The following is a 12,279-nucleotide window of genomic DNA, read 5'->3' as shown; positions in this document are numbered from 1 at the left end:
TGCAAATTTTTATTTCTTTAGCTGAAGCCATTTACTTTGAAAGTCTCAGATGTGTCAGCTAACACTTGTTTAATGTAAGACATCTGAGTGTTTTGTTTTCCATTATTTGTTACACTCTCCTCCTAGGTGTAATACCTGGAAGCCTTGGTTGTACACTTATGGGACATGGAAATGGAGGTTCAGTCTGTAGCTACAGTAATAAGGACTTTACTCAATGAGCATTCTATTGTTATATACACAAGTCAATGAGAACATAGTATAACTATACTCACCTTGGCCAATAGGACTGAAATGTGGGCCTCTCGGGTGGCAGGCTCGTGCTCGATCCACCGGAGGATGGCCTCAAACACCACATCCTCTTCTCTGACATTAAGCTCATCCTGCTCGATGATGTCAGAAAGTTGTTCAAGACTTAGTTCTGGGAACTCATTTGAGCTGATGGCAACCTCCTTGAAGTTTTTCAAGATTAAGTTGAATGCAGACTGGTGCAGCTCGTTTACGCAGTAGACATCGGCGATTTTAAGAAGGCCAATGCAGTTGTTGAGGCAGAGCTGCTCATGCAGGAAATCACAGCAGCGCTGCACGATGCCCAAGACACTGAGATAATCAGCAGCTGCCAGGAGGTTCTCCACATTCTCAGCTGTGATGACCACAGAGTATGTGTAGGCATACTCTATGACCTGCCTCAGTGTTTCTGGGGAAATGCCTGGGAGTTGGTACTCCCGCTTTCCTGAATCATTCCAGTCACTGGCGAACAGAGCCCTGAAACACAATCCAGAAGTGACTCATCTAATAAATATCGGTTTTGCAGGCAAAGTTAAATAAGGGGTTTTCTAAATCTTCTGAACCAGGGACCCCCAAATGGAAATTAAGCAGAGATAAGGACCCCCTGCTACAGATGATCTCATAGGCATTTAAGAACTAGGGGCCTGGGGCTTTAATTCTTATTTTTCCAACAGTAGCTCCCCCTTTAATATATTTTACTTGGGCTGGTGGGCAAGTCCCCCGGAATACTTTGTTTTGCCTGTTTGACATGGTCCCCTTTTTATATATTTATACCATTATTATTATTATTATTATTATTATATAGTAAAAGTTAAGGTGGTACACTTATCAGAAATATTTCATGATCAGCACTGACCTACATTAATATAATTTAATATAATGTATATTAATATAAACTTTCTGTCATCCTAGAGCCTTATTGCCAAGGAGAAGTCATTGCTAACGAGAGATAAAAACTGACTCCTTGCTGTTTTCGCATCTTCATATATGGGTCACAGCTACTTACTGGAAGTAGGAGCTACAGCCACACAGAATTACTCTATGGGCGTTGAATTGAACACCGTCGGTGATGAGGACCACGTCACAAAGCTGTCCTGCCAGCCGAAGCTTGTTAAACACTTCGAACGCCGGGGACATCAGTACTCGCTCCATGTCGTGTGCCATCATAATTCAAAAATGTGGATATCTCGTCTCTCTCTCTTTTTTATATCACTCGAAATGACGTATACATACGTTCTAAGACGCAAAAACCGCACTTTGCGTCACAGTTTCCTAAGATACCGTAATGTTTATTTTTAAATCTATATTTGAGACTCGAAATGGATTGGGGGGCGGGGGGGGGGGTATATTCTACGCACAATCAGCTGTACAAGAAGAACAAGTGAAATGTTTTTAACATCACTTTTGGAAAATGTATACCGTGCTTATCTTAGAATTTAAGTTTTGTATTATGTAAGAATAGTCAAATCACGAATTCCCGAAATAAAATAAATAAATAAATAAATGTTTTCATATTTTTTCTCCTCCGCTACGTTTCTAAAAATGAAAAACAAAAAAGGTCCTTTACATGTCTGTCAGGAACGAGGTTTAAGTTCGCATCTTATTCCCTAGTTTCCACTTTAGACATAAGGCATTGAGCAACAAATGTCCACAGGACATTATTTTATGGGCTAAATCTGGTCGGCCCGTTGTGGCAATTATTTGGAACAAGAATAGTCCTTGAAAATTGGGCTGGGCGGTCCGTCTGTTTTGGTCAACATTTAGCACAAGGCGGACGTATTTATCGGACCGCATATATCCCCAATACGGTCATGAAAACAAATTGCAGCAAGTGTGGAATTATCCCAGTGATTATTGTGCTGTGTACACTTCACCCAAATCCTGAACGCTATTGAATATAATCGATTATGTATTATAGAGCAGTTATGTTAATCAAGGTACAGTGTGCAATATCACTCCATGAGCTATTGACCATTTTCCTGTTTTATGATCTTTTCTTGAGAAATCGTTTTTTATTTTATTTTTTGTAATTCCTCACTTCTGCCGACTAACTCCTCCACGTTTAATATATTTTCGTGCAGGTTTTTAAGTTTGTTTTCCTGCAGCTTCACGGCACCCATCGTTCTTGCGCACCCACACAGATGGACGAGTTAAGCTAGAAGTGGATGGGAGTAGTGGCAGGACAGATATTCCGAGGGCGCCCATTAAACGATGTAAGTAATTATTATTTATCGTTAGAATTCTCACTTAACACAGAATGTTGTCTTTGGCTGAAGTTTAAACAGTCGAGCTGAATTGTGGGAAGATAAGCTGAAGCTGTTCGCGTCCGCAGCTAATGCTCGCGCCATGACTAGCTAGCACATAGTGAAATGGTGAATGGATTTGGCGACATTTTCCGTTTGAATCGAGTACAGAGACGTAGGTGTTGTTTTGTTTGTGGCCCTGCTTTTACAATGCACGTGTAGCAAAGTGAAGTTGGGATCTGCTTGCGTCTTTTGCAGCTAACATCACACTCGATATAGCCGCAGTTTATTGTGGAATCGCCATTTTGGGTGTACACAACGCAAGAGCGCACGAGTGTTTATATAAAACAATTCCACTCTGGCTGAGTTTTCTTCTTATTATTTTTCATGCTATACTATATACAAACTTTTTACTTGTACATCTTAGGATATAGTTCATTGTGACAATATAAATGGTAGGAGAGAACTACAACAGCAACGACTGTGGGTTGGGGCTGGGTAGGGGATAACGTTTTCTTAGTTGGGATTAGGGTTTTGCCCATAGACATGAATGCAGAGTCCCCATAAAGACATCTAGCACATCTTCTTCTTTGTGTTCTGGAATTGCTTCTTGTAGGTTAAGTTAGAATGGTTTTCACTGTTCTTTGGTCTGGAGAACAGGCTGATTAATCACAGTTGAGTTTTGTGGGCAATCAACCATATGAATATGTACATATATGTGTGTGTGTGTGTACAGTAGTGTGCAAAAAATCATAAGCAGTCAAAAGAAATTGTGTGATTGTTAGGGTCTGTAGCAGCTAATCACTGCTGTTAATAGCAGCTACTATAAACTACTGTTAATATAACTGCTAATAACATAACAATTTTCCCATTTTTTTTTTTTGTGTAATAAAGCCTATAATGTAATAATGTGATACGTTTTTGATTCAAATATGTTAGTATGATATTGGTAAGTTATTACTGTATCAGCCTTTATTATATTAAGGGGGAAAATTAGCACATTATTGGCAGTTATTACATTAACGGTAGACATCATATTATATATGTCTAATGCAGGGGCGCTGCTAAGGATTTTGGGTCCCATGAAAGGAATCTTGACAGGGCCCCCCACACAGTTTATTGGGGGCTTCTCTGGGCCCCCTCTCAGTCATGGGCCCCGAGAATCGTCATCGTTTACCCCCCCTTTACAGCGCCCCTGGTCTAATGCACGAAGCATTAACGTTAGATATGCTTGTACCACAACTTATTAGGCAAGAGAGAAGTTCTATTGCCCATTTTCATTGCAAACCAGCTTAACATTTACAGGATAATTAATTGCAAGTTCCGATGTAGGCTGCCATTCACACACACAACTGGAAATAATAAAATGCCTGGACAGAGCAGATACAGCCATTGTAGCCTTCGCTCCTGTCTGCTGCTGTATGCAAATCTCACTGAACCATTAAAGCTGGAGCAGAAGTGATGTCTCCGACTAATTGCTGGTTGTTAGAGAAGTACTCAGAATAATGAGAAATAAAGTAAGAATTGTGAGGGAAAAAAAATCTGAATTTCGACTTAATAAGTCAGAAATGCAGCTGCACCAGTCTGCAATAAGTCAATGTGTGTTTTTTTCTACTCCAGATGGCAGAAAACTCTAAAATCAACAAAGCTCATGAGTCATAATTCAGAATTTGTTCATTTAGATCAGAAACAGCTCTATGGGATGCTTTCGTCTAATCAGACTGTACCACATGGTTCATATGTAACACTTTTCTGGAGACCGCAACAAATGGGGGATTCTGAAACTGCCCGTTTGTTTGGAAAATTCCAGTCACCCTGAGTGAAAAAGGGTAGAACCCTCCCTCCTGTCCCACTGGCCTATGATTGCCTGATAGCAGGAAGAGACGGTCTATAGGGGAAAGTAACCTTCAGTTTAACTCACAGAAAGACAATAAATAGTAGCACTTAACAAATGAGAGAATATTAATTGACTAGGACAAACTGAGATGAGCAACAGGAAATATAACTGTAAGCTGATAAGAGAAAAAGAAGGTGAAAATGGAGGGAAATTTGCTGCTTCTGATTGGATGCAAGCATGCAGGTCAGCTGATCCACCTGAATGTTTCCAACTCAGCAATCGGTGATGAAGGGTCAGTAGATTGGCTAAGTGCTGGAACCAGAAGCAGAAGCTGGCTTTCATGCTCTGGAGGGTCCTGTGGCATGAAACCTTAAGCAGTTCTTTACGCATATGATGCTCCTTTAGGGGGTGCCATAGACATTCGGTCTGCATATATATTATGTTTTATCAGTGTTTCTTGTGGACCCTCAGCAGTCCATGTTTTTGCTCTCTCCCAGCACCAGCTGTCTGGCAAGGAGCAAAAACGTGGATGGACTGGGGGTTCCTGTGGATCAGGTTGAAGAACATTGTTCTGTATTGTTTTTGTTAATTGATTGATATTCAGAATTTATTTTTGGGGCTTTGGCTGCATCTTGGTTATAATGTTTAATTGAGATATGAATTAATATGGAGAACACCACACACACGGCACAAATTCTATAAAGATACTACTCATAAATTTTATGTGATAACACATGTGATAAAAATACAAATATAAGGGCTTTATTTGTATGAATAAAGCATTTCACATATCTAACACATGTGTCCCCAACAACCGTAGCCAGATATTAAATCTGTTCTAGAAGAGCACACTCATTGCTTGCTGTAAAAGCATGCAGGAGGTCCCAGCTGAGCTCTGCTATAGTTGTGCTCTGTGTATTATTCATTTGTCAGATGCTCTAAGACAGAGAAATGGTTGGAGAGAACAAGGCAATTAACAAATGCATGCAAACAAGTGGCATGTTACACAACAGGAGCAAACCATTACAGCATCCGATAACAAAGGAAAGCAGTTGTCTTGCCATAATTGCATTTTGATAGCCGTTCTAGTGCCTTAACCTCTATGCTCTGACTCCACTGTAAGGTCTAAGTTCTGTTCCCTCAGTCCATTATTCAAGAGGCATTTTCCTTATTTTGGTGAATGTTTCTGATTCTTGTTAGTGTCCACTGTTTCTGTTGATTAAGTCCAGTGATGCTAGCCACACCGGTCGATGCGTAACCTGGTTACCCACCAGGCAGGCAGATGGGGGCAGGTGGGCGAGGTGCAGCGTACTGTATGATGCAGGGGGGCACTGTGCAGCAGCTGAAGTTCCTCTTGGGCGTAATCATGTCCTGCGTACGGAACCAGCTGCCTTTCTCTGCATTGTAGCATTCCACCTTTGCAGTGACTTTGAAGCCATCGGAGCCTCCCATTGCAAACAGCAAGCCGTCCACCACTGCGATGCCGAAATAGCTCCTTTGTTGTTTCATGGGAGGTGCAGCGTGCCACTGGTTAATTGCAGGGTCATAAACCTCCATACTCCGCACTGGATGAGCCCCGTTGGTACCGCCCACCTGGGAGACACCAATGGTAAGTGATCACTCGGGTACCAAACAGATTAGTAAATATCAGCTTTTTCGAAGTCCGGAAATCTTAAGGAATTATCGCCCTATAATAGCAGACTGCACAGAACCTCCCATTGTCTATATAGGACACAAGCTTATAACTAATTTGTGTTCAACATACATGTCAACATAACTGCAGTGAACAAAGTGGATTTGGGCAACAGAAAACCTGTACAATTCAGTGAAATACTTCTTATGTTAATATATTTTGCTTTTATTATTATTTTTATTAGTACTAAAAATAATACTTGTATTCAGACACTGAAAAAAACAACAAACAGAGCAATTGTGTCTGGAACTACAGAATATAACTATAATCAAAAATCTAAGTTTTACTAAGCGTATTCGTTTAAAACCCAGATATGCAGGGAGCATATGTGTATTGAGATGGGCCTTCCCAGCAGGTCATTTCATCCACTGAATTCTTTTGTTTGATTTAAGCGCATTACAATCTGTGACACAGCAGCAGTGACAAAAAATGAGTCTCAGATAAATCTTGAGATTTGACTCCTTTGTTTCAGAGTACAAGAAAGGAATCACTCACCGCATAGATGTTTCCCTGATATGCAACTACTCCGAGGCCACGTCGGCGAGTGCGCATGGGAGCGATCAAGGTCCATTCGCCCGTGAGTGGATCATAGCACTCCGCAGTGGAAGTGGTCTGAGCTCCATTGTTACCCCCACAAATGTATATCTAGGAAAGATGGTTCACAAGTGATGTGTGTTATGCTGTATATGATTGGAGATGGAGATCTAGAAAGCATAAATGTACATTTAGCTAATGCATGTTTAATCCATCCATCTTCCATAAAAGTTTATTCGGTACAGGGTGGTGGTGAACCTGGAGCCTACCACAGGAAGCACATGGGCATTGGTAGGGAATTTACAGTTAGTTTTGATCATTTCCCTTGTGAACCGCAGCTTAATCAGATAATTATTAAGTTCACTAGGTTTGTTTGAATAGGGAAATCTGCAAATTGTTTAGGATTCTGACCCTCCAGGACTGGAATTGGGTAAAGCTCCTACGTTAACACCAGTTATTGTATCTCACAAGTCTTGGGCTGTGGGCAAAATTGCAAAAACACAGAGCTGGACACCACAGCACTGCCCAATGTGCCACTAATGCAGAGCGACAATGCAAGGTCATTTATGTTTTATCTAAACACTGACGTTTACTGAATAAACAATTATGGATTGAAATCAACCATTTGAAGACAAAGCGAGCTACTGAGTATGTAACATAATCAATTTCAAGGGGAAAATGAGGGTAACCACAGGCAGACGCCCTCCTATTAACCTACCTTTCCATTCAGGGTGGTGGCACTGGCATCCTGTCGCTCCTCATGCATGGGCTGGATAATAGTCCATTCGTTGGCTTCTTGGTCATATCACTCGATTATGATTAGAGGCGAGAAGCGTAAATGGCCACCCGTTACATAGATGGAACCATTAATTACGGCCACGCTAACATTTCAGTGGCACCAGTGCATCGGTGCCATGTGCTACCATGTCCGTGCGACGGGGTCAAATCTGCGTAGTGTTGGTGAAATTGTGGCCATCAAACCCCCCAAAACAATACCCAAAGCCATTTAAACACACACTGCCATGGCCGGACTGGCGAGTCTCCTGCCCCTGCGTTACATCGACCCAGTGGTCGGCCCGGGTGTCATAGGCTTCAATCCAATTGGTTTTGCGGAAATTCTAGCCACCAATGGCCAATAAGATGTCAGCGGGCAGGCGTGGGCGGATCAGTGGCCTTTCTTTTTTTTATATATATATTCCCTCCACCACCCCCCCTCTGCGGAGGACTACTTTATTTCTATTTATTTATTTATTTTTATTTATTTCCTCAAGAGAGGGAGAGGGAGAGAGAGGGGGACAGAAGGACGAAAACGGAGAAGAAGGGAAATAGAGAGAGAGCGAGGGAAAAGAGAAAAAAAAAAGAAGAAAGAAAACCACAGATAATCTGCTTCAATACCTGCTGATGAGAGAAAACAACAACCAACATCTGTACGAGTCACAATGAGCATGTTAAGGAGCAACAGCCGATCAAGACAGTGTGTGTCTGTGAGAACCTGTTTGTACCCCTGTGTGCACACCTGTGTATGTGAGCGCGCTGGTGTTCAAAAGGTCTCTCCATGTAAATGTCTAGTAGTATGTATGGGGAGCCACAGCCCCATCCCTCAGGACATGAAGCAGACACGGAGGAGGCCCGGACCCCAGACAGCCAGAGGCCCCCCAGGGCATGGGAGCCCCCGGAGGACCACCGCAGGGAGAATAGCATCCCTCACCCAGAAAAGGGCAGAGGAGAGCTCCGGAGGGAGGCCATCCGGCAGCCACAGTGCAGGAGCCCCAGGGGGCCGTGGCGGCAAGCCCGCAGGCTACACCAGCGGCCAGCCCCACCAGGGCAGACCAGGCCCTGGGCCCAGAGATCCAAGGGCCCCCCCAGCAAGGGCCCGACAGAGCCAGGAGGGCCAGATCTCGCCAGGCAACCGCCGAGGGCGAGCCAGCACCCACCCGAGCACCCAGCCCTGGACATCGAGAACCACCAACGCACCAGTGGCCAGGTGCCCCATCCACCAGCAGGGAGTGTGGCGGGGGGGAATAGAGCCCGAGATGTTATTTCAGGTGGAGTCTAGAACCCAACCTGACACATGCATATAGACAAACAGGCACACACATATACAAGCATACGTTCCCACCGTCATGCACACATAAACAAATATTTACACATTCACCCAACATAGAGACACACAGAAATGAACGCTGTACACACACTCTCACTCCCCGTATATACTCTCTGTGGACCCCATTTTTTTCCTCTGCCGAGGAAACCGGAAGACCACCCTGGACCCCGCAGCAGCCGGGAAGCGCACCAGCCCAGACCCCGACCAGACGGCCAGATCAGTGACCTTTCAAAGTCAGATCGTGGACTTTTATCGTCGAGATCATGTATGATCTTCAATACATCAGTGATAATTGGCCTGCACGCCGCATTGGCCTTCACTAGATCGTTGGCTTTGACGATCTTCATAAAGTACTCCGGATCCATACGAGCCATGCGAATCTACACAGGAAACAAAAATGAGAGAATTCTCATGAGTTCCTTAGTGCTTTCTGTGAATCTCTGGAGATGAGCAATTCCTAACATTAAAGGTACATTAGCTGAAGCCATTTACATAGAAAGTCTCAGATGTGTCAGCTAACACTTATTTCATGTAAGACATTTCAGTGTTTTGTTTTCCATTATTTCTTACACTCTCCTCCCAGGTGTAATACCTGGAAGCCTTGGTTGTAGACTTATGGGACATGGAAATGGAGGTTCAGTCTCTAGCTACAGTAATAAGGACTTCACTCAATGAGCATTCTATTGTTATATACACAAGTCAATGAGAACATAGTATAACTATACTCACCTTGGGCAACAGAGCTGAAATGTGGGCCTCTCGGGTGGCAGGCTCGTGCTCGATCCACCGGATGATGTCGTCAAACACCGCATCCTCTTCTCTGACATTCAGCTCATCCTGCTCTATGATGTCAGAAAGTTGTTCCAGGGTGAGTTCTGGGAATTCGTTTGAGGTGATGGCAACCTCCTTAAAGTTTTTCAGGATGAAGTCGAATGCAGACTGGCGCAGCTCATAGAGGCAGTAGACATCTCCGATCTTCAGAAGCCCAACACAGTTGTCGAGGCAGAGCTGCTCATGCAGAAAGTCACTGCAGCGCTGTATGATGCCCAGGATACTCAGCCGATCAGCAGCTGCCAGGAGGTTCTCCACATTCTCAGCCGTGACGAGCACAGAGTACGTGTAGGTGTATTCCATGATCTGCTGCATCGTATCTGGGGAAATGCCTGGGAACTGGTACTCCCGCTTTCCCGAATCCTTCCAGTCACCGGTGAACAGAGCCCTGAAAACAATCCAGATGTGAGTCAGAATCAGCTTTTTGGCTGATCACACAAGGAATTTGTCTCCAGTTTGTTGTCACTCTCAGTGAACTTAAACAGGAGACATACAAAAAATAAAAAACAGGACCACAACGGGACTCATTTAATAATTTTGGGTTTCCTAACTCTTCTGATCCAGGGACCCCCAAATGAATATCGACCAGAGCTAAGGACCCCCTGCCACAGATGATCACATAGGTACTTAAGAAGTAGGGTCAGGAAGGGCTTTAATCTTATCTTTCCAGCAGTGGCTCCCTAAAAATATTTTTCACTTAGACTAGAGGGCAGGTCCCCCGGAATATTATTTTTGCCACTGATTGACGTGGTCCACTTTTTGTAATATTTTTACACAGCTATTATATGCCAAAAGTTAAGGTGGTACCTTTAATAACTGTAGCTCAGAAATATTTTTGCTAACCCCGTAGTATACTAATATAACACAATAATTGTCATAACCTGTGCGTCCAACCCTTGTATGTGCTCAGGATGAACCTGCTCTCATCTGTGAAAAGCTCAGGGTGCCAGTGGCAGACCTGCAAATTCTGGTATTCTATGGCAAATGCCAATCGAGCTCTATGGTGCTGGGCAGTGAGCACAGGGCCCACTAGAGGACGTTGGGCCCTCAAGCCACCCTCATGAAGTCTGTCTGTGACCAAACAATCAGAAACATTCACACCAGTGGCCTGATGGAGGTCATTTTCTAGGGCTTCAGCAGTGTTCATCCTGTTCATCCTTGCACAAAGGAGCCAATACCGGTTCTGCTGATGGGTTAAGGACCTTCTACGGCCCTGTCCAGCTCTCCTTAAGTATCTTCCTGTCTCCTGGAATCTCCTCCATGCCCTTGAGACTGTGCTGGGAGACACAACAAATCTTCTGGCAATGGCACATATTGATGCGCCATCCTGGAGGAGTTGGACTACCTGTGCAACCTCTGTAGGGTCCAGGTATCGCCTCATGCTACTAGTAGTGACACTGACCGTCACCAAATGCAAAACTAGTGAAAAAACCGTCAGAAAAGATGAGGAGGGGAAAATGCCAGTGGCCTCCACCTGTTAAACCATTCCTGTTTTAGGGGTCGTCCCATTGTTGCCCCTCTAGTTCACCTGTTCATAATTTCATTAACACCAAAGCAGCTGAAACTGATTAACCACCCCCTCCGCTACTTAACTGACCAGATCAATATCTCAGATGTTTAATAGACTTGATGCTATACTCTAATTAAAAAGTGTTCCTTAAATTTTTTTGAACAATGTATAATTGTAGCATCTCTTCCCTTGTCTTAAACTCCACACACCTAGAGTTGTAACCTAGCATCCTATTGGCCTTTTTTATTGCTTCCCCACACTGACATGGAAGCATCAACATACACACCGAGATCTTTCTAATAACCAGCTACCTTTATTTCAGTGGAACCCATAATATATCTGTACTTTTATATTTCTGCTCCCTGTATGGATTACCTTACATTTATCTATGTTAAATTCCATCTGCCAGGTATCCACCCAGTCGCTAATTAAATCCAGATCCCGTTGTAGCCTCTCCGCTGCTAGATCAGTACCTGCTACACCACCCACCCTGGTGTCGTCTGCAAATGTAACCAGTTTACTGTATGTATTGGTGTCAGTATCATTAATGTAAATTAGGAACAGTAGTGGTCCTAAAATTTAACCCTACGGTACCCCACTATAAACGCAGGCCCACTGTCATGCCCGGCTCGTACGATCGTCGTGTGTGCCACGCCCCCTGATTATCCACGTGTGCTTCCCCAATCATGCCCAGCTGTATCTTGTTGTTTCACCATGTCTTTTGTCTATATCAGTCCACATCTTGCCCTGTCCGATGTCCGTCATTGATGTTAGTGCTGTTATGTCCCGTTCTGCCCATAGCCGTCTTTCCCCTAATAAAACCCCAGTTTTCCCCGTATTCTACCTCCCTGCTTCGTCCTTCCCTGCCTCCTTCCTGCCAGCCTGCCCGTCCGCACCCGCAAACTCTGACACCCGCAATATAATAATATCGTGTACAGTACATACTGTAATCAGTCCAGAGGTAATATCACTTCTCCAAATTCAAGTTGCCGGCTATGATTACTGTAGGTCCCAGGGGAAGGGGTTGCACTAAACCAGTATTTCAATGGATTACGAAAAACCTTAGTGCAAGGGTGCCCAAAGTGGGGCCCGCGGGCCAAGGTTGGCCCGCCGTACTATTTAGATTGGCCCGCCAATGGATATCTAAAATTTTAAATTATTACTGTACTAAAATTTGTTTCAAAAACTCTTAAAGCACGAATCCCAGTGTAGCTATCAGTGCGGTTATTTTTAGTGTACGTT

The 12,279-nt window shown here is 43.8% G+C and overlaps 1 protein-coding gene across 2 annotated transcripts in view; it reads right to left on the bottom strand.

Moving 5' to 3' along the window:
- Nucleotides 1–1,444, bottom strand: part of LOC125721017 (kelch-like protein 10) — a 106,846-nt gene extending 105,402 nt beyond the window's left edge. For both annotated transcript variants that reach the window (XM_048996928.1, XM_048996929.1), the window contains exons 1-2: nucleotides 1,292–1,444; nucleotides 273–762 (exon numbers count right to left, since the gene is read on the bottom strand). In XM_048996928.1, coding sequence (XP_048852885.1) covers nucleotides 273–762; nucleotides 1,292–1,437 — 636 coding nt within the window. In that variant the 5' untranslated portion in view covers nucleotides 1,438–1,444. The remainder of the gene's footprint in view (nucleotides 1–272; nucleotides 763–1,291) is intronic.
- Nucleotides 1,445–12,279: the final 10,835 nt, after the last annotated feature.

Source organism: Brienomyrus brachyistius, unplaced genomic scaffold (genome assembly GCF_023856365.1).
Source record: "Brienomyrus brachyistius isolate T26 unplaced genomic scaffold, BBRACH_0.4 scaffold27, whole genome shotgun sequence".
Taxonomy (NCBI): domain Eukaryota; kingdom Metazoa; phylum Chordata; class Actinopteri; order Osteoglossiformes; family Mormyridae; genus Brienomyrus; species Brienomyrus brachyistius.
The sequence above is the reverse complement of the archived record's forward strand: the minus strand, read 5'-3'. Positions and strand labels throughout refer to the sequence as shown.